The 23,746-nt window shown below is 32.4% G+C and overlaps 2 protein-coding genes across 2 annotated transcripts; both read left to right on the top strand.

Moving 5' to 3' along the window:
• The first annotated feature begins 2,779 nt into the window (after positions 1-2,779).
• LOC141398464 (GTP-binding protein REM 1-like) lies at positions 2,780-23,222 on the top strand. Its single transcript, XM_073975749.1, has 4 exons — positions 2,780-2,792; positions 2,850-2,941; positions 12,255-12,447; positions 22,311-23,222. Exons 1-4 carry the CDS (start codon positions 2,780-2,782, stop codon positions 22,688-22,690), a joined length of 678 nt encoding a protein of 225 aa, XP_073831850.1. The 3' UTR covers positions 22,691-23,222.
• LOC141398463 (uncharacterized) lies at positions 22,735-23,222 on the top strand. The gene has a single exon (XM_073975748.1). It carries the CDS (start codon positions 22,735-22,737, stop codon positions 23,164-23,166), a length of 432 nt encoding a protein of 143 aa, XP_073831849.1. The 3' UTR covers positions 23,167-23,222.
• Positions 23,223-23,746: the final 524 nt, after the last annotated feature.

Below are 23,746 nucleotides of genomic sequence, written 5' to 3'. Positions count from 1 at the left end.
CCATTTCAGAAAAAACGGATAATTTTTTTTTCGCGCTACATCAACGATTTTTGATATGTAGGTTAAGAAAAAATTCTTAGTACGAATCTGGTCGCGAGCCAATTTTTGGTTGTTGCGGACAAAAGTTATGGCGCTTTTATTTCGCTTTTTAAGAAAGAAAATATTATAAAAACGCTAATTATTTTAATAAGCACAATTGTTACAAAAAAGTTCTCTCGAAGTGACTTCAGCGAGTAGATTGCATAATACCTGCAAAATGTTACACAGAATTCGCGGAATGTACATAAAATTGATAAATTATTGAATATATGTAAGTCAATTTTTTTCAAAATTAAGGCCAATTTAGTGGTCATAAAATTACATAAAAATTTGTTGTGGATCTAAACTTCACGGCAAATCAAATGAGACTACAATCGTACAGATTGGTGTTTTAGTTTTGATGTTACAGCCAAAATAAGCATATATTTTGGTCAAAAAAGAATTTTTTATTTGACAAAATATTTTTTCACATGCATTATGTAGTAGAAAATATTGGAAAAATCTATAGAAATATTTCCTTCGTTTTGCTTAAATCTCCCAATAAAATAGACGGATTTTGCTTTATTGACATTCATATTAAAGCTTTCCCATTAGGGAAGGTAATTGGGTTGAGGAGGATATATCTCAAAGCTTTTGAAATGGAAATAGAGGTCAAATAACCCATTTTAATTTATATGCATTTTAAAATACGTGTAAATCGCGTAATTATTAAAATCATTTTGTCCGCATGTGATTTTCATGTACAGCAAGGCCATATCTTTTAATTTATATATATTTTTCGAAATTTACATTGAAGGCTAAGATGTAGCATCGGCTGCATCCTAGCATTAAAAAACCTATAAAATATCTCTAATTTGCGCAAAGTGCATACAATTTTTGTCCGCATCCGATTTCAGTGTTCACCATGAAAATCTATATCGATATATATCTATTTCAAGGCGAGCAATCAAGAACCGTGGATGTAGCATCACACACTATTTTTTGAGATAAAATTAATGTAGCTCCCTTATAAGTGAAGTTTTCAAATCTCTGTTTCCGCTAAAATGAAGATGCTGCACTAGTCTTTTCATTGCAGTGGAAACGATCCGCAGAAAACGCGATAAAATACGCGATATTTTCAAAAACAATTTTAGGTGATTTTTCTACTTTGGAATTTCTCGTAACTCGCGTTTTAGTAGATGGATTTTCACGAGGAATGATTTATTGGATCAGGAACGTAAAAAACTAAAATGTGCAATCAAGTACGAGGAAATCGAATAACAACTGTTAAAATTAGGGCCGAAAAATATGATTTTTAAAAAAATGTTCACACAAAATTTTCGAATTTGAATGCAGATTTCTATGAAGCTGTGCAGACTACATTCACAATATTCCTATCAAATAATTTAGAATCGCAAGTACTACAATCCTATATATGGTTTTTATAAAAACCTGTTTGCGGAATGAAATTAGAGGAAAATTTCAAAAAACACTGTAAATCTGGCTTCAAAATGTCAGCATCATTTAATGGTAGAAGCAGACGAAATTTTGAAAAGTAATACATTAGTGAGATGATCCTTATTTAGTTTGCTGCTGCTTTTACTTTGACAGGAAACTCGAGAGAAGTGTGGTTTACTCACAAAGAGATAACAAAAAAAGACATGGTGGCTTCAACCCATTTTCACAAATTTTTTAACATAAATATAGCCACAGCTTCCTTGCAAATTATCTTTTAAGGCCAATATTTTTTGCCACGTCCAAAAACATTTCATTTTATCCAAAAGTATTTAATTTTTATAATATACAATCACGAGTCGCGTGTTCTAAAAGGGTAAACCTTGGCTTCAGCTATGTTAAATTTTCAAAAATATTGGTGATATACCCTTTCTAGCCTAAAGGCTGAGGGTATAAAAACTACATTTATTGCCTCAAATTTCAAAATATATGCAAAAATTCCAAAATTTTTATACATTTCGCACCGTATCTCCAAAACCGTTAATTTTTTCTGAATATTTTCATTTACAAAAATGTCATTGTTGTAAAATGCCTCTATGCATTAATAATATTAATAATATTAATAAAAATGTCAATAAAGTAGTGAAATCCGAAATGCGAGAATAAACTGTTGGTGTGAACTGTGTTTGAAATACGTGTTGTAAAAGATATGATGCAAAATACATGAAGTAAGCATTTTAGAGTTTCAGAATGTTCTAAAGAATTGTTGAGAACTTTATTTGGAAGATTTTTGCAAAAGGTTACTTGGTGCAACTCCTAATAGTTTAGCCGATAGTGACCAAAATGGTTTCTTCAAAAGATAAGTTCTACTAGTTTAGGGCCACAATATTACTAAAGACAGCAAGGCCAAATTCTTATTCGTTTCTGAGATAAAGGCCTGATAAATGCAAAAAAGTGTAGATTTAGCCCGGTTTAGATGAGGCCATAAAATCCGAACTGGATCTGACAGGACAAAACCCTACTAGGGTTTTTGTAGTCTAAATATGTACTTTCAAAAAATGCATACTAGAAGTTGTTTGCATTTTTAGTGTTGCATAGTGCATATCTAGCTATACTATTTCCTTAAAAAAATTAGATTACAAATTTATATATATTTGGATGAAATTATATGTTTTAATTTTGGACTGTTAATTTTACATAATTCAATACTGGATCAAAATCTAGCAAAATCCTTTATCGCATGGTCGGCCCGTCCGACTATAGCCTTGGCTTACTTGTTTTTAATTGTTTATTTTATTACTCCGGAATGTATTTTAAGCGTAAAATCCAATTTATGAAATTCACATTTATTTTTTTTTCCTTTCATACATTTCCAGATGATGATTATGGCCAAAAGACTGTCTCCGTTTTAGTGGATGGTATTGAAACTGATTTGGAAATAATTGATCATCCAGCATGTGAAATGTCGGTAAGTCGTGTGTCGTACAGCAAGAAACGAACTTATTGCTAATGCTCATTACCATCATGGACATCTCATTACATTATCATTTCATTAAGAATATTAAACCAGCCAATCATGAATGCATGTTGTTCCATGTAGTACCCTTAGAATATGAAGGTAATACTATTGCCTAGGTCAAGTTTGTACTTGGCTAATTGCCATTGCCAGTAGAAATTGCAAATGATAGATAAAAATAGGTAACTTGTGACAAGTAACGGTAAAGAAAAGTGATGACAGAAGCCAACCAACAATCGATTTGGCAAGTGAAATACACTTCTACAATACAGCAATGTCAAATTGCTGATGACATAGTTTTTTTTTTCTCTTTCATTGTCAGCCTTTCTTCGTTGGTTACCTTTTTAACGATTATGATTAATAAACAAAATTAATGTTTAACAAACACAAAAGAAAGAACATTTGTTGTACCTTGCCAAGTTTGTGTACAAACATAATAAATTTTCAGAGACAGTGTTCACAACGGATGTTATTGCTGTAAATATAAAATATTCACCATCACGATGAACAGGGCGACATTTATTTTCAACATAACAATAAAAATCGAGCAGATTTTTTATTTCCAATTTTAAAATAAATGTTTTAAATTAAAAAATAAATTGGGGTGGCGGTTTATAATATTTTCCCCTTTGGACATACAATTTAGTGTACGATTCGTATTCCAAGAAACAACTCATTTGAGCGTTCTTGTCGATCCATTGGTCCCTAATACACCAAAACTCAACACTTGAACTAAACGTCAGAAATAGGTAAATTCATTTTCTGATTCACTGATAAATTCTCCCAAAATATTCCCTTTTGTGACACCGCCACCGAACAAATGACAATGTCAGTTGTGACGCTTTACAACAAAAACAATGTAATCGAGTGCAAAGAGGAATAGACTTGTGGTCTTAGTGCCTAAAAGACTTAACCATAGGGATATATAAACAAGGATATGTTTTTCCGGCTTAACTGAAGTGGGAGGCTTGGATTTTGTATTCAAGTAGAGAGAGGAAGCGACTGAACGTCTGTGGTGATGCTTTACATCGATCAAAGTTGTAACTAAGAAAGTGACTATGATGTGGGCCACAAATACAAATCAGCTGGACGCACCCAAGACACTATTAACTCTCGATCCCGAATACTGTGAAGCTCAATTATATCTCCTTATAATGTTCCGCGAAGGACACTATCGAGAATCCTTTGGGAAAGAGTGAGTTCACTAATCATCGCTTGAGAGATCTACCTAACCCTTCTGAAAGGACGTTCCCAGACGACATCACTGCTGCAGGCACTCGCCATATAGTTCTTGGTCGAAAGCCCGAAATGAGGCCGTTCAAACCTTCAGATGTCGATCATCAGCATGGTTTTTGTAAGCCGCACAGCCCTAAACGCTATCTCCACAAGATTTACCAACCACTTCACACTATTTGAGGACATCGATCAGACTACCCTCCAGATAAATATGACATCTTAAAATGTTGAGAACAAGATGTCGAATCCCCGTAGAGTGAAACTGGGAATTCACCAAGGTGGGGTCATATGGGGGCAGTCGCAGATGCCATAAAAATATCGGAGAGCATACCCATCTATAGCACCCGAAGAACGGTAGCTGTCACGATAAACCCGAATTGTTTTGGCTCAACTACGCTCGGAATGGCGAAGCCGTCTAAATTGCTATAGGGCAATCATTGATGGCAGCAATCAACACATATGCCAAACATGCAGTGCAGGCCCGAAGGATACGCTTCCAAAACTCATTCCTTGACATGGAGATAGAGCCAGTACCAGGATAGAACTCTAAATTATTGCACAGATGTGTCTTTTGCCGAAGTAGTACTTTTAGCTAAATTGTAAATTTGGATTTTTGATTTCAGAGGATAGATAAAATCCTTGCAAATAACTGTATAAACTGTTATTTTTGGTAAGTCTGATTATAACGGTACCTCCCTATTGAAGGTTATTTGTGTCGTTGTGTAGGTTTCTTCCCATCACAATACATTGATCATTGCAATCCCCTGCGGCAACAATAGAATTTCTATACCCTACACTACTATGTGGGGAGGGTATTATAAGTTAGCTTTGGCTTAAAAGTTTATTACGCATCGAAATAATGGTCGCAGATCTATACCTACATATACCAAAATGAATGTCTCGACGAGCTGAGTCGATCAGGCTATGCCTGTCCGTTCGTCCTTCTGTCCGTCTGTCCATCTAAACCTTGCAATCACACTACAGGTCGCAATTTTGATCGGATCGTCACGAAATTTTGGAGATTCTGGAGGGAAAGAAGCCTATTGATTTTGGTGATGGTGGGATCATATTCAGGGTTCGGAATGGGCAAAACAACTTTTGTGAGGAAAAGAACAAGGTTTTATTCTTATTCGAATATATCCGATTCTATTAAGAGCCTGGCTATGAAAGTAGATTATCTCACCTTTACAATGATGCAAAGTGGGTTGATGTAGGTGGTTAAACGACGGAAATATCGCAATAGTCGGTAATACACATTCCATTTTTCTTTTTTTTCTTGTAAACAGATCACCATTTTGATTGGATTGTCACGAAATTTTGGTGGATGGAGAGTGGAGAGAATGAAGGTTTTGATTTTATTGAGGTCATATAATAATCAGGGGTCGGAATAGACAAACAGATACTGTGGAGAAAAAATCTATGCAAATATTTCCGCTTCTAGTAGGGGTATTCCAAAAGCAAATCCTCTCAATGGAAGAAGAAAAGTTCGGCTTTGCAAAGATGCAAACTAGGATGGCGTAGGTGGTCACACAATGCAGATATGAAAATAGTCGATAAGACTAAGGGAATACAAAAACAAAGGCTATCAAGTAAAAAAGTATCAGTCGGTTTGGCCGACAGAGTTATACCCTCAGCCTCGAATCTAAAGAAAAGAAGCAACACATAATACTTCTGACGTCTATACAACATGATGTACAACGTTTGGACCAAATTGTTTTCTCCCTTCGAGGGTTATCTTACGTACTATCCAGTTTAGTTGGTGCCGACTGGCTTTTTTGGAGCTTTTCGGCCATTACCTCAAGAAGTAAAGACTTGCCCCTGAAAAAAACATGTACCATCGTAATGACGAATGCGAATACAAGTTGTTATAACAAAAACCAAAGGGATAGGGGTATTTTAATCTTTTCGGACTATTTCCTCAGGAAGTATGGACTTTCCCCCGGAAAAAACGTGGTAGCGAATACAAGTTGTTACAAAAAACCATATGAGAGCAGTCCTTAAACTGCACTCTTCACTCGAAGGACTGGACCTATATAAAGTATGGACCATACGGATCGGATACTACCTTCGAGAGTTATTACATAATTACCTGGCTCCTTGCAGAACATTTGTTCCATAGGCCGAACTAAGAAAATATCTCTATTTCTCTCTGTTTATTGCTTCGCTTTCTGGAATACCGCCCCTATTCTATTCCTTGGCCTGCCAGTTCTGCGTGCACCGCCAAGCGTCCCGTATTTATACGCCGTTTCAGCGGGTTCATTATCGCGCATTCTTATGATATGGCCTAGCCATCGCAATCGTTGCATCTCGGTACGTTTAACTATATTGTCGTTGTATAGCAGATACAGCTCGTGGTTCATGCGACGTCGATATTCACCATCAACGTAGATTGATCCGTAGATATTTCGAAGAATTTTTCTCTCAAACACACCAAACACTGTCATGTCTGCTTTGGCAAGTGCCCAGGCTTCGGAACCATATATCAGCATATATAGTATCAGTGTTTTGTAAAGCGTTATTTTTGTTTGACGAGATGTGGCTTTATTCTTTAACTGATTACTTAGCCCAAAGTAGCATCTGTTGGCCAACACTACTCTTCTTCGTATTTCACAACTGATGTCGTTTGTTGTGTTTACAGCGATGCCGAGCTAGACGAAGTCTTTTACTACCTCAAAATTATAGGAACCAACTTTAACAGTTGGTCCGAGCTCTATGGACGCATTGCGCGTCGACACCATTAACTTGGTCTTACCGCCGTTTACCGCTAGACCCGCTTTAGCATATTCTTCTTCGACTTTCATAAAGGTATCAGTAACTTATTTTACTGATCGTCCCATGATGTCTATATCATCAGCACACAGTGGATCCACCCATTGGCCAAAAATTAAAAAATTAATGTCAAAATTTTGGTACAACATCTGGCAACTCTGACAGCTATGACATGGATCTTTTTAAAAATATATTAGTTTTTATTTCATTCGAAAGCGATCTTCTTAAGAATAGCTTCAAAAGTTGGAACATTTGACTAATATTTTTTTGTTGTGAGTACAACCTATATTTTAAGTGCAAGTAAATATATTCAAAATATCTCGAAACTAATACGTATAGCAAAATATTATAGTGGATTCTTAAGGAGGAGGTAACAGCCTAATTTTCATTAACAAATATTGTTTTACCGTGTTGTGGAATTCTAGTTAGCTGCATATTTTCTTAGAGTATTTTGTAATGCCAATTCGATCATATACTTACATTTGACCTAAGGTTTTAGTCATGATGCCCACCAGTGCCCACCTCGGCAATAATTTTCCAAAGTAGGTCATGGGTTTAAGATTATTCAGTATTAAAATCAGCTGCCATCTAGTGCCAGACTATAAATGGTGGGCCGCTGACTAAAGCTGCCCTAGAATAGGGTTTCTATGGATATAATAGCGTATAACTCTGTTATCTGACCACGTACATAAACATAATTGGTATCAGTGGCAAGATGAAGAAATCTTACGTTGGCGGTACGTGCCTTCCACAAAGAACGCTATAAGATCTATATTACCAATTTTATCAATTTTCAGACAAAAATTTTGATTTTTTAATCCGCAAAATTGGTTGATATGGATATGTTGTTTTGGAGATTGTTTTGTTTCCCCAAGCCTATTTTTGCATCATAAGATAATCGGACCTTTGTTCATGTCATTTTGTATGAACAGCATAAAACAATTCTTATCGTATACCCCCTCCAGAGGGGGAAGGGGGAGAATGTTACGCTCATGGTTTCTTAAAACACTCTTCGCAGCAGCACAAAGCTGTAAGCGGCGCATTGGCTTGATTTTTACACTCTAAATATTTTTGGCCACTTTTTCCATACAAGTGGATCCACTGTGCAGCACAAGTAACATGTAGCTATTGGTGTAGATTGTGCCACTTCGTTTGCCTCTCGTATAACCTTTTCTAGCAGGATGATGAAAAGATCACACGAAAAGCTGTCACCTTGCCTGAAACCTCTTTTAGTACAAAACTCTTTGCCTCTTTCCCTATTTTAACTGAAGATCTTGTGTCAGTTAGAGTCATTTTACAAAGCCGAATGAGATTTGCGGGGATACCAAATTCAGACATGACTTGGAATACCTTTGTCGATCTGCATCTCTTGGGTCTTCTCCAGGATTTGCGCAGGTTAAAAATCTGGTCAATGGCGGACTTGCCAGGCCTAAAGCCGCATTGGTATGGTCCAAATATTTCGCTGACCATGGGCTTTAGTCGTTCGCACAATATCCCTGACACTATCTTGTAGCGACTTATGCCCCATATAGTTAGAGCATACAGTCTCATCTCCCTTCCTGTGGACGGGCACAGGATACTCAAGTTCAAATCGTCGGGTACTCGTTCTTCCTGCAGATGGTGCTAACTAGCTGATGAATACACCTTATCAGAATGTCGCCTCCGGTTTTAAACAGCTCGGCTGGTAGGCCATCAACTCCTGCTGTCTGGGTTTGGATATGTGGTATCTTCGTCGACTTCGCTACTATTGGATACCAATGCTCTTTCCATATCCTTAGCACACTATCTGTATCAGCTACTAGATTACCTTGCTGGTCTCTACAGGAGGATGTGTCAGTTCCAAAGCCATCAGTTTGATGTTTCACTCTCTGGTACAATTTTCGGATTTCATTCTGTCTCCTGTACATCTCGATTTGTTTACACTCCTGCTTTTCCATTTCTCTCTTTTTCCTGTGGAAAAGACGTTTCTCTTCTTTCCTTTTCTCCCGATACCTCTCTCGTGCGCTACGTTTACTACGGATTGTAAAGTAGCCCTATATGCCGCATTTTTCTCTTCGGTAGCAGCACGACACTCCTGGTCATACCATGGATTCCTCGGAGGTGGTCTGTGGTATCCAAGTATGGATTTTGCGACTGTCTGCATGGAGTAAGCAATACTTTGTCATTGTGCTGATATGTTATCAGGATGACGAGTGCTTTGATTAAGCAATTGGTCCAGTTGAGTGGAATATGATGTGGCTATCTGTTGTGATTGCAGCTTACCGATGTCTAACTTTCGTGTTGTGTCTGTTCGTACTTTGCTTGCTACGTTTAACCGGGTGCGTACCTTTGCTGCAACAAGGTAGTGGTCCGAGTCCATGTTTGCTCTTCGGAACAAACGCACATCCAACACGCTCGATGAATGTCTTCCATCTATCACAACGTGATCAATTTGATGTCTTGTTCTTTGATCTAGCGACTGGCAGGTGCCCTTATGAATATCGAGATCCTTAAATCTGGTACTGCCAACTACCATGTTTTTTGCAGCTGCAAGTCTATCAGCCTCAAACCATTGTCAGATGTTTCATTGTGGAGACTGATTTTTCCGACTGTTGGGCCAAAGATATTCTCCTTTCCAATTTTGGCATTAAAATCGTCTAGTATAATTTTAATGTCATGGGCAGGGCAACGGTCATAAGTTTCTTCTAAGCGTTCGTAAAATATGTCTTTGGTCTGTTCGTCCTTGTCTTCAGTGGGAGCATGATCGCAAATAAAGCTGATGTTGAAGAATTTTGATTTTAATCGAATTGCAGCGAGTCTTTCACTGGTGTGAAGCTGGAGACCAGATGTTTTAACCTCCGACCAACTACAAATCCGCAACCAAACTCATGCTTTGTGTCATGTCAGCTATAATACAGTGCATCACCTTTAGGTGTTGTTGTGACGCCTTTCCCGTGCCATCATATTTCCTGTATGGCAGTAATGTCGGCCTTGTATTGTTTAAGTACATTTGTGATTGCGTAAACTGCACCTTCTCTATAAAGAGTGCGAACATTCCAGGTGTAGATTCGCAGATCATGGTCCTTAAAACGTTTGCGGGAACGTCAACTTTAGAGGGGTTTGTTTTTCTCTTCTTTTGTTTTTTCATATGGGCTGTTTTTTTCTAGGGGAGGGTTACTAACCCGACGCCCAAACCCAAGTTTTTAACGTTCTTATGGGTGAACGCGCTGCACATGCTAGCTCACTACCTTTAACGGGTGTTAAAAACAGTTCCCCAGATGACACCAAGGAGAGGTCAGTGTCCACTTGAGATGAAAGAGGGACCAATATAAATCCTGGGCTTTGCCATGTTAAAGCCGGTCAGGACCGTTCCTTGGTATCTCTCATCCCCTACGTTATGGTGTGCACAATTTTTCCGAACATTTTTGAACTTTTGTGGGGAAAGTACCCGAAGATGTGGATCGATATGACAAATCTTCGAACTAAAACAAAAATTGGACAAAATATTACGAAAGCCAAATTTTGGAACGAATCGGTTGATTTGTTCTAGAGTTATTGTGCGCTCCAGCCAGACAGGCAGACGGACAGACATGGCTAAATCAACTCCAAATTGTCTGAAACAGATTTCGTCCAAACATACTGGGGGTCTAAAACCATTATTTCGATGAGGCACATTTTGCCGGTATGAACGTGTATATAGCCTCGTTAGCATAAATGCTGAGATAACATCTTCAGACACCTCCTTTACAAAAGTCCAAGTTTTAAATCCAACAAATATTGCTGGTGTGTGATATAAATAAGAATTAATCCCAAAATAAGATCCACTTTCAAAATATACTATGTTGGTCCATTCCATCAGGTATCTACTTCGAAAAAGTTAAACACTTTTTCACTTTAATCCAAATAAAATTTTATAGCGAAAGATAATTTATTCGAAACGCCCACAAACGTTAAGATAAATACCTGAAAATACTTGATACTTTTTATCGGCAAGTTCATACGTCCAAATAAGAATTACATTAAATGTATAATTGTTGGGAAAAAGGTTGTGTAGCTGGCATTCGATCTGTAGATAGATGTCTTAAATCACATAGGTGGAGGAAAAATCTCTATCGGCTAAGTCGACTGCCACTTGTTTAATTGTTATATATTCGATAACTTCGCCTGTCCTATTCTGAGATGCATGATCAGGAGGTTTATATTTCTTATTAATTGCTTACACATACTAATGAATCGTTTACGCTATGACCGTTGTCTGTTCTGAGCTTTAAGCCCGTTTCTAATGAAAATGTTACTAAGGTAAAGAACATGTTTACGACAAACTCCGCAAGGAAGACAAGCTACAATCGCATTGCTCATTTTAATTATATTTATTACAGTATGTTTTATCACAATATGTTAATAATTTTCAAAATATAAAAATGTTCTAAAAATAATGTGTCCATATATATTTACAATATATTCTATTCAGTGTTTATTTGGTATTAATAACATAACATGTAGAGGACATCCTACCGACACACTTTAGAAGAACACATTATTGTCAGCTTGTCGTCGTATTGTAATCACCAACATCACAACCATGGACAATGACATTGACATCGTTGTTGTACCCTTATGTTGTTGTTTTTATTATTAGTAGAAAATATTAATATTTTTATGGCCAAGAGAAGCAGTCAGGCACTGGATGTGCCTGGCAATAATGAAGGCCATATGGACATATTTAAGTAATGTGGTGTTTTATGGCACTTCGGTGTTTATAAAACATGATATTAACAAAAAGAAGATTCCGCACAGGAATGGAGTCAGAAATTTATTTTTTACAGATTTCAGAGGGACCAAAATATAAGGAATCAAATACAAATTCATAAGAAATTGAAAAGTTATTGGCAAGAAGGGATAACACTAAGCCTCCTATTACCAAGAGAACCTACTTTACCCTAATCCTCCTTTTCACAGCGCTCCTGTCTTTCAGTTTGTGTGTGTGTGTTTTCTTATAATTATCATGTTATGTTGTTGAAGACAAATGAACAACAAACGAAGAATGATAATAACATTTCCATTTTAATAGTTTTTAATAGGAAAACAAGTTCACATTTTCTCATCTCTTATCGTCACCTTTGTCTGCTGCTGTTTTTTCCAGCCTCCATCTTTTGTTATTTGCTTATTTGTGCTGTGCTATATTAACAAAGCTGTTGTCTTTAAATAATTGAATTTCTGTTTGTGTTTATCATGTTTTCTTCATTAATTCTCTTTCCTCCTTACCTCATTTTACTTGCAGACAGAGGCCTTCTGTTCCACCTACAACATTGACTTATTTGTTGTTGTCTATTCTGTGGTGGACCGCAATTCATTTAAACAAGCCGAGAGGATATTGCAATATCTTAAGGAGAATGAAATGCTGCTGACACGAGGTGCCATATTGGTGGGCAATAAGACTGATTTGGAACGACATCGAGAGGTTAATCGGCAAAGTAAGTAACTCTCTACGGATATTTATTTTAATGGAATATGGAATATAAAGAATTAGATATGTGTGAGCAAGTGAAAATCAACGTGGATTTTTTAAATATTTTTATTCGGAGGATTGTTTTTTAAATTTTTAGTGGAATTTTTAACATGTTTTTAGAAACAACGTGGATTTTTCTAAATATTCTTAGGAGCAACCTAGAGTTTTTAAATATTTTTAGGAGCAATGTGGATTTTTTAAAATATTTTTAGGAGCAACGTGGATTTTTTAAAATATTTTTAGGAGCAACGTGGATTTTTTTAAATATTTTTAGGAGCAACGTGGATTTTTTAAAATATTTTTAGGAGCAACGTGGATTTTTTAAAATATTTTTAGGAGCAACGTGGATTTTTTAAAATATTTTTAGGAGCAACGTGGATTTTTTAAAATATTTTTAGGAGCAACGTGGATTTTTTAAAATATTTTTAGGAGCAACGTGGATTTTTTAAAATATTTTTAGGAGCAACGTGGATTTTTTAAAATATTTTTAGGAGCAACGTGGATTTTTTAAAATATTTTTAGGAGCAACGTGGATTTTTTAAAATATTTTTAGGAGCAACGTGGATTATTTAAAATATTTTTAGGACCAACGTGGATTTTTTAAAATATTTTTAGGACCAACGTGGATTTTTTAAAATATTTTTAGGACCAACGTGGATTTTTTAAAATATTTTTAGGAGCAACGTGGATTTTTTAAAATATTTTTAGGAGCAACGTGGATTTTTTAAAATATTTTTAGGAGCAACGTGGATTTTTTAAAATTTTTTTAGGAGCAACTTGGATTTTTTAAAATATTTTTAGGAGCAACGTGGATTTTTAAAAATATTTTTAGGAGCAACGTGGATTTTTTAAAATATTTTTAGGAGCAACGTGGATTTTTTAAAATATTTTTAGGAGCAACGTGGATTTTTTAAAATATTTTTAGGAGCAACGTGGATTTTTTAAAATATTTTTAGGACCAACGTGGATTTTTTAAAATACTTTTTTTGACCAAGTGGATTTTTTAAAATACTTTTTTTGACCAACGTGGATTTTTTAAAATATTTTAGGCGCAACGTGGACTTTTTAAAATATTTTGGAGCAACGTGGATTTTTTAAAATATTTTAGGAGCTACGTGGATTTTTTAAAATATTTTTAGGAGCAACGTGGATTTTTTAAAATATTTCTAGGAGCAACGTGGATTTTTTAAAAAATTTTTAGAAGCAACGTGGATTTTTTAAAATATTTTTAGGAGCAACGTGGATTTTTTAAAATATTTTTAGGACCAACGTGGATTTTTTAAAATATTTTTAGGACCAACGTGGATTTTTTAAAATATTTTTAGGACCACCGTGGATTTTTTAAAATATTTTTAGGACCAACGTGGATTTTTTAAAATATTTTTAGGACCAACGTGGATTTTTTAAAATATTTTTAGGACCAACGTGGATTTTTTAAAATATTTTTAGGACCAACGTGGATTTTTAAAAATATTTTTAGGACCAACGTGGATTTTTTAAAATATTTTTAGGACCAACGTGGATTTTTTAAAATATTTTTAGGACCAACGTGGATTTTTTAAAATATTTTTAGGACCAACGTGGATTTTTTAAAATATTTTTAGGACCAACGTGGATTTTTTAAAATATTTTTAGGACCAACCTGGATTTTTTAAAATATTTTTAAGACCAACGTGGATTTTTTAAAATACTTTTAAGACCAACGTGGATTTTTTAAAATATTTTTAGGACCAACGTGGATTTTTTAAAATATTTTTAGGACCAACGTGGATTTTTTAAAATATTTTTAGGACCAACGTGGATTTTTTAAAATATTTTTAGGACCAACGTGGATTTTTTAAAATATTTTTAGGACCAACGTGGATTTTTTAAAATATTTTTAAGACCAACGTGGATTTTTTAAAATATTTTTAGGACCAACGTGGATTTTTTAAAATATTTTTAGGACCAACGTGGATTTTTTAAAATATTTTTAAGACCAACGTGGATTTTTTAAAATATTTTTAGGACCAACGTGGATTTTTTAAAATATTTTTAGGACCAACGTGGATTTTTTAAAATATTTTAGGACCAACGTGGATTTTTTAAAATATTTTTAGGACCAACGTGGATTTTTTAAAATATTTTTAGGACCAACGTGGATTTTTTAAAATATTTTTAGGACCAACGTGGATTTTTTAAAATATTTTTAGGACCAACGTGGATTTTTTAAAATATTTTTAGGACCAACGTGGATTTTTTAAAATATTTTTAGGACCAACGTGGATTTTTTAAAATATTTTTAGGACCAACGTGGATTTTTTAAAATATTTTTAGGACCAACGTGGATTTTTTAAAATATTTTTAGGACCAACGTGGATTTTTTAAAATATTTTTAGGACCAACGTGGATTTTTTAAAATATTTTTAGGACCAACGTGGATTTTTTAAAATATTTTTAGGACCAACGTGGATTTTTTAAAATATTTTTAGGACCAACGTGGATTTTTTAAAATATTTTTAGGACCAACGTGGATTTTTTAAAATATTTTTAGGACCAACGTGGATTTTTTAAAATATTTTTAGGACCAACGTGGATTTTTTAAAATATTTTTAGGACCAACGTGGATTTTTTAAAATATTTTTAGGACCAACGTGGATTTTTTAAAATATTTTTAGGACCAACGTGGATTTTTTAAAATATTTTTAGGACCAACGTGGATTTTTTAAAATATTTTTAGGACCAACGTGGATTTTTTAAAATATTTTTAGGACCAACGTGGATTTTTTAAAATATTTTTAGGACCAACGTGGATTTTTTAAAATATTTTTAGGACCAACGTGGATTTTTTAAAATATTTTTAGGACCAACGTGGATTTTTTAAAATATTTTTAGGACCAACGTGGATTTTTTAAAATATTTTTAGGACCAACGTGGATTTTTTAAAATATTTTTAGGACCAACGTGGATTTTTTAAAATATTTTTAGGACCAACGTGGATTTTTTAAAATATTTTTAGGACCAACGTGGATTTTTTAAAATATTTTTAGGACCAACGTGGATTTTTTAAAATATTTTTAGGACCAACGTGGATTTTTTAAAATATTTTTAGGACCAACGTGGATTTTTTAAAATATTTTTAGGACCAACGTGGATTTTTTAAAATATTTTTAGGACCAACGTGGATTTTTTAAAATATTTTTAGGACCAACGTGGATTTTTTAAAATATTTTTAAGACCAACGTGGATTTTTTAAAATATTTTTAGGACCAACGTGGATTTTTTAAAATATTTTTAGGACCAACGTGGATTTTTTAAAATATTTTTAGGACCAACGTGGATTTTATAAAATATTTTTAGGACCAACGTGGGTTTTTTAAAATATTTTTAGGACCAACGTGGATTTTTTAAAATATTTTTAGGACCAACGTGGATTTTTTAAAATATTTTTAGGACCAACGTGGATTTTTTAAAATATTTTTAGGACCAACGTGGATTTTTTAAAATATTTTTAGGACCAACGTGGATTTTTTAAAATATTCTTAGGACCAACGTGGATTTTTTAAAGTATTTTTAGGACCAACGTGGATTTTTTAAAATATTTTTAGGACCAACGTGGATTTTTTAAAATATTCTTAGGACCAACGTGGATTTTTTAAAATATTTTTAGGACCAACGTGGATTTTTTAAAATATTTTTAAGACCAACGTGGATTTTTTAAAATATTTTTAAGACCAACGTGGATTTTTTAAAATATTTTTAGGACCAACGTGGATTTTTAAAATATTTTTAGGACCAACGTGGATTTTTTAAAATATTTTTAGGATCAACGTGGATTTTTTAAAATATTTTTAAGACCAACGTGGATTTTTTAAAATATTTTTAGAACCAACGTGGATTTTTTAAAATATTTTTAGGACCAACGTGGATTTTTTAAAATATTTTTAAGACCAACGTGGATTTTTTAAAATATTTTTAGGACCAACGTGGATTTTTTAAAATATTTTTAGGACCAACGTGGATTTTTAAAATATTTTTAGGACCAACGTGGATTTTTTAAAATATTTTTAGGACCAACGTGGATTTTTTAAAATATTTTTAGGACCAACGTGAACTTTTTTAAATCGCCTCTCTCCTCCCTCCTCTTTTGGGGACCCACGCATATTTTTAAATATTTTAGGACCCACGTCAATTTTTTTAAATATTTTTAGGACCAACGTGGATTTTTTAAAATATTTTTAGGACCAACGTGGTTTTTTTAAAATTTTTTTAGGACCAACGTGGATTTTTTAAAATATTTTTAGGACCAACGTGGGTTTTTTAAAATATTTTTAGGACCAACGTGGATTTTTTAAAATATTTTTGGGACCAACGTGGATTTTTTAAAATATTTTTAGGACCAACGTGGATTTTTTAAAATATTTTTAGGACCAACGTGGATTTTTTAAAATATTTTTAGGACCAACGTGGATTTTTTAAAATATTTTTAGGACCAACGTGGATTTTTTAAAATATTTTTAGGACCAACGTGGATTTTTTAAAATATTTTTAGGACCAACGTGGATTTTTTAAAATATTTTTAGGACCAACGTGGATTTTTTAAAATATTTTTAGGACCAACGTGGATTTTTTAAAATATTTTTAGGACCAACGTGGATTTTTTAAAATATTTTTAGGACCAACGTGGATTTTTTAAAATATTTTTAGGACCAACGTGGATTTTTTAAAATATTTTTAGGACCAACGTGGATTTTTTAAAATATTTTTAGGACCAACGTGGATTTTTTAAAATATTTTTAGGACCAACGTGGATTTTTTAAAATATTTTTAGGACCAACGTGGATTTTTTAAAATATTTTTAGGACCAACGTGGATTTTTTAAAATATTTTTAGGACCAACGTGGATTTTTTAAAATATTTTTAGGACCAACGTGGATTTTTTAAAATATTTTTAGGACCAACGTGGATTTTTTTAAAATATTTTAGGACCAACGTGGATTTTTTAAAATATTTTTAGGACCAACGTGGATTTTTTAAAATATTTTTAGGACCAACGTGGATTTTTTAAAATATTTTTAGGACCAACGTGGGTTTTTTAAAATATTTTTAGGACCAACGTGGATTTTTTAAAATATTTTTAGGACCAACGTGGATTTTTAAAATATTTTTAGGACCAACGTGGATTTTTTAAAATATTTTTAAGACCAACGTGGATTTTTTAAAATATTTTTAGGACCAACGTGGATTTTTTAAAATATTTTTAAGACCAACGTGGATTTTCTAAAATATTTTTAAGACCAACGTGGATTTTTTAAAATATTTTTAGGACCAACGTGGATTTTTTAAAATATTTTTAAGACCAACGTGGATTTTTTAAAATATTTTTAGGACCAACGTGGATTTTTTAAAATATTTTTAGGACCAACGTGGATTTTTTAAAATATTTTTAGGACCAACGTGGATTTTTTAAAATATTTTTAGGACCAACGTGGATTTTTTAAAATATTTTTAGGACCAACGTGGATTTTTTAAAATATTTTTAGGACCAACGTGGATTTTTTAAAATATTTTTAGGACCAACGTGGATTTTTTAAAATATTTTTAGGACCAACGTGGATTTTTTAAAATATTTTTAGGACCAACGTGGATTTTTTAAAATATTTTTAGGACCAACGTGGATTTTTTAAAATATTTTTAGGACCAACGTGGATTTTTTAAAATATTTTTAGGACCAACGTGGATTTTTTAAAATATTTTTAGGACCAACGTGGATTTTTTAAAATATTTTTAGGACCAACGTGGATTTTTTAAAATATTTTTAGGACCAACGTGGATTTTTTAAAATATTTTTAGGACCAACGTGGATTTTTTTAAAATATTTTAGGACCAACGTGGATTTTTTAAAATATTTTTAGGACCAACGTGGATTTTTTAAAATATTTTTAAGACCAACGTGGATTTTTTAAAATATTTTTAGGACCAACGTGGATTTTTTAAAATATTTTTAGGACCAACGTGGTTTTTTTAAAATTTTTTTAGGACCAACGTGGATTTTTTAAAATATTTTTAGGACCAACGTGGGTTTTTTAAAATATTTTTAGGACCAACGTGGATTTTTTAAAATATTTTTAGGACCAACGTGGATTTTTTAAAATATTTTTAGGACCAACGTGGATTTTTTAAAATATTTTTAGGACCAACGTGGATTTTTTAAAATATTTTTAGGACCAACGTGGATTTTTTAAAATATTTTTAAGACCAACGTGGATTTTTTAAAATATTTTTAGGACCAACGTGGATTTTTTAAAATATTTTTAGGACCAACGTGGATTTTTTAAAATATTTTTAGGACCAACGTGGATTTTTTAAAATATTTTTAGGACCAACGTGGGTTTTTTAAAATATTTTTAGGACCAACGTGGATTTTTTAAAATATTTTTAGGACCAACGTGGATTTTTTAAAATATTTTTAGGACCAACGTGGATTTTTTAAAATATTTTTAGGACCAACGTGGATTTTTTAAAATATTTTTAGGACCAACGTGGATTTTTTAAAATATTCTTAGGACCAACGTGGATTTTTTAAAGTATTTTTAGGACCAACGTGGATTTTTTAAAATATTTTTAGGACCAATGTGGATTTTTTAAAATATTTTTAGGACCAACGTGGATTTTTTAAAATATTTTTAGGACCAACGTGGATTTTTTAAAATATTTTTAGGACCAACGTGGATTTTTTAAAATATTTTTAGGACCAACGTGGATTTTTTAAAATATTTTTAAGACCAACGTGGATTTTTTAAAATATTTTTAGGACCAACGTGGATTTTTTTAAAATATTTTTAAGACCAACGTGGATTTTTTAAAATATTTTTAAGACCAACGTGGATTTTTTAAAATATTTTTAGGACCAACGTGGATTTTTTAAAATATTTTTAGGACCAACGTGGATTTTTTAAAATATTTTTAGGACCAACGTGGATTTTTTAAAATATTTTTAGGACCAACGTGGATTTTTTAAAATATTTTTAGGACCAACGTGGATTTTTTAAAATATTTTTAGGACCAACGTGGATTTTTTAAAATATTTTTAGGACCAACGTGGATTTTTTAAAATATTTTTAGGACCAACGTGGATTTTTTAAAATATTTTTAGGACCAACGTGGATTTTTTAAAATATTTTTAGGACCAACGTGGATTTTTTAAAATATTTTTAGGACAAACGTGGATTTTTTAAAATATTTTTAGGACCAACGTGGATTTTTTTAAAATATTTTAGGACCAACGTGGATTTTTTAAAATATTTTTAGGACCAACGTGGATTTTTTAAAATATTTTTAAGACCAACGTGGATTTTTTAAAATATTTTTAGGACCAACGTGGATTTTTTAAAATATTTTTAGGACCAACGTGGTTTTTTAAAATTTTTTTAGGACCAACGTGGATTTTTTAAAATATTTTTAGGACCAACGTGGGTTTTTTAAAATATTTTTAGGACCAACGTGGATTTTTTAAAATATTTTTAGGACCAACGTGGATTTTTTAAAATATTTTTAGGACCAACGTGGATTTTTTAAAATATTTTTAAGACCAACGTGGATTTTTTAAAATATTTTTAGGACCAACGTGGATTTTTTAAAATATTTTTAAGACCAACGTGGATTTTCTAAAATATTTTTAAGACCAACGTGGATTTTTTAAAATATTTTTAGGACCAACGTGGATTTTTTAAAATATTTTTAAGACCAACGTGGATTTTTTAAAATATTTTTAGGACCAACGTGGATTTTTTAAAATATTTTTAGGACCAACGTGGATTTTTTAAAATATTTTTAGGACCAACGTGGATTTTTTAAAATATTTTTAGGACCAACGTGGATTTTTTAAAATATTTTTAGGACCAACGTGGATTTTTTAAAATATTTTTAGGACCAACGTGGATTTTTTAAAATATTTTTAGGACCAACGTGGATTTTTTAAAATATTTTTAGGACCAACGTGGATTTTTTAAAATATTTTTAGGACCAACGTGGATTTTTTAAAATATTTTTAGGACCAACGTGGATTTTTTAAAATATTTTTAGGACCAACGTGGATTTTTTAAAATATTTTTAGGACCAACGTGGATTTTTTAAAATATTTTTAGGACCAACGTGGATTTTTTAAAATATTTTTAGGACCAACGTGGATTTTTTAAAATATTTTTAGGACCAACGTGGATTTTTTAAAATATTTTTAGGACCAACGTGGATTTTTTAAAATATTTTTAGGACCAACGTGGATTTTTTAAAATATTTTTAGGACCAACGTGGATTTTTTAAAATATTTTTAGGACCAACGTGGATTTTTTAAAATATTTTTAGGACCAACGTGGATTTTTTTAAAATATTTTAGGACCAACGTGGATTTTTTAAAATATTTTTAGGACCAACGTGGATTTTTTAAAATATTTTTAAGACCAACGTGGGTTTTTTAAAATATTTTTAGGACCAACGTGGATTTTTTAAAATATTTTTAGGACCAACGTGGATTTTTTAAAATATTTTTAGGACCAACGTGGATTTTTTAAAATATTTTTAGGACCAACGTGGATTTTTTAAAATATTTTTAGGACCAACGTGGATTTTTTAAAATATTTTTAAGACCAACGTGGATTTTTTAAAATATTTTTAGGACCAACGTGGATTTTTTAAAATATTTTTAGGACCAACGTGGATTTTTTAAAATATTTTTAGGACCAACGTGGATTTTTTAAAATATTTTTAGGACCAACGTGGGTTTTTTAAAATATTTTTAGGACCAACGTGGATTTTTTAAAATATTTTTAGGACCAACGTGGATTTTTTAAAATATTTTTAGGACCAACGTGGATTTTTTAAAATATTTTTAGGACCAACGTGGATTTTTTAAAATATTTTTAGGACCAACGTGGATTTTTTAAAATATTCTTAGGACCAACGTGGATTTTTTAAAGTATTTTTAGGACCAACGTGGATTTTTTAAAATATTTTTAGGACCAATGTGGATTTTTTAAAATATTTTTAGGACCAACGTGGATTTTTTAAAATATTTTTAGGACCAACGTGGATTTTTTAAAATATTTTTAGGACCAACGTGGATTTTTTAAAATATTTTTAGGACCAACGTGGATTTTTTAAAATATTTTTAAGACCAACGTGGATTTTTTAAAATATTTTTAGGACCAACGTGGATTTTTTAAAATATTTTTAAGACCAACGTGGATTTTTTAAAATATTTTTAAGACCAACGTGGATTTTTTAAAATATTTTTAGGACCAACGTGGATTTTTAAAATATTTTTAGGACCAACGTGGATTTTTTAAAATATTTTTAGGACCAACGTGGATTTTTTAAAATATTTTTAAGACCAACGTGGATTTTTTAAAATATTTTTAGAACCAACGTGGATTTTTTAAAATATTTTTAGGACCAACGTGGATTTTTTAAAATATTTTTAAGACCAACGTGGATTTTTTAAAATATTTTTAGGACCAACGTGGATTTTTTAAAATATTTTTAGGACCAACGTGGATTTTTAAAAATATTTTTAGGACCAACGTGGATTTTTTAAAATATTTTTAGGACCAACGTGGATTTTTTAAAATATTTTTAGGACCAACGTGAACTTTTTTAAATCGCCTCTCTCCTCCCTCCTCTTTTGGGGACCCACGCATATTTTTAAATATTTTAGGACCCACGTCAATTTTTTTAAATATTTTTAGGACCATCGTGGACTTTTTTAAATATTTTTAGGGCCAACGTGAACTTTTTTAAATCGCCTCTCTCCTCTCTAATTTATCACCTTCCATTTGCCTTCTTTCTTTTCAGTGGGTCGCAAGGTGGCCAAAGATATTGCCTGTAAATTCATTGAAACCTCCTCGGGATTGGATCACAATGTTGATGAACTGTTGGTGGGCATAGTGGCCCAAGTGAAATTAAATCCCCAACGTTTACGAAATCTCAGTGAAAAAGATCGACAACGTCTCAACCTGCAGAATGCCATACAAAAACATCGACGTCTCTATGCACCTCCACGACGAATGGTGCGTCAAATGTCAATGTGTCAGCCGGAAGATGAAGATGAGGATACCGGCCAAGATGAAAATCAATCAAACAATATTATGGGTGATGAGGGTATTGGTACGGGCAGTGAACGAACGGCAAGTACAAGTCTATCATCGGCAAGTACAACAAAACTGGCCCGGTGAGGAAACCCAACAAGCGCACTTTGAATTTAGAAAGCATTTTGAAAATGGGTGAAAGCGAATTGGAAGATGAAGAAGAGGCACAACGCTTGGCATCCTCATCAAATTATGGTTATGGCCAAGGCACAAAACCCTTAAGTAAATTTGAGTTACTAACTGGCGGCTGTGGTGGTGGGGCTGCTAAGGCGACTAATATACGCACCCCGTTTGGTAGCGTTAATTCATCACCAAAATCTCGTAAATCCTATGACAGCAGTTCGGGAATTGGCAGTTCAAAGGGTGTGAGTCATGATGCGACACAACATTATGGCGAGACACAAGCGGAAGATTCGCTGCTCAATGATTGTAATCGTAAAACGGTTTCAAAACTTACCAGCCGTACCAAGGTTTTCTTGTCGTCCGTTTTGCGTTTCAAGAAAGCCATCAATGTGGCAAAACGAAGAAATTCTTCCAGTTGCAGTGACTTGTTTGTCATTTAAGAGGAACAACAATAAATAAGCGAATCATTCGCGAAACAACGGAATTGTGTATAGAAGAAGACGTATTTTTTTAAATAAGTGTAGATAGCATTTTATAATTTTGAAAATTATTATTGAAAATCAATCATCACTAATTTGTTGGTCAGGACAATAACAAAGACTCAACTAACTACCAAACCAAAATCTGTAGAAAAGGCCCAACAAATTCCAAAAAAATTATGGTTTCACAAAAAAGGCCCAATTTTCATTAAAATACTTATAAGCAAGCACAAACCAAACTTATTGTTTAAAAGTTTAAAAATATATATTAAAAACAATATCCTTCCTTTAATCTTCACTATCCAACCATAGCCAACACTTGAATTTTGATTATTTAAAGAACACATTTTTAAATATTGATTTTCATTTGCATCGAATTCACAGCATTATCAGGTTTATTGGAGAAAAAGATCTGAAATTTTTCTCATCAGACAAGTATCATATATTTCATATCGTCAAATGTATCCCAGGTCTGGTAATATTTTTGTTTAAAAAAATTCCTAACTTATTTTATTATTTTTTCACTATTTCTAAAAAATAC

The sequence above is a fragment of the Musca autumnalis genome, unplaced genomic scaffold (genome assembly GCF_047663935.1).
Source record: "Musca autumnalis isolate F117 unplaced genomic scaffold, ASM4766393v1 scaffold_3, whole genome shotgun sequence".
NCBI classification, from domain to species: domain Eukaryota; kingdom Metazoa; phylum Arthropoda; class Insecta; order Diptera; family Muscidae; genus Musca; species Musca autumnalis.
The sequence above is the reverse complement of the archived record's forward strand: the minus strand, read 5'-3'. Positions and strand labels throughout refer to the sequence as shown.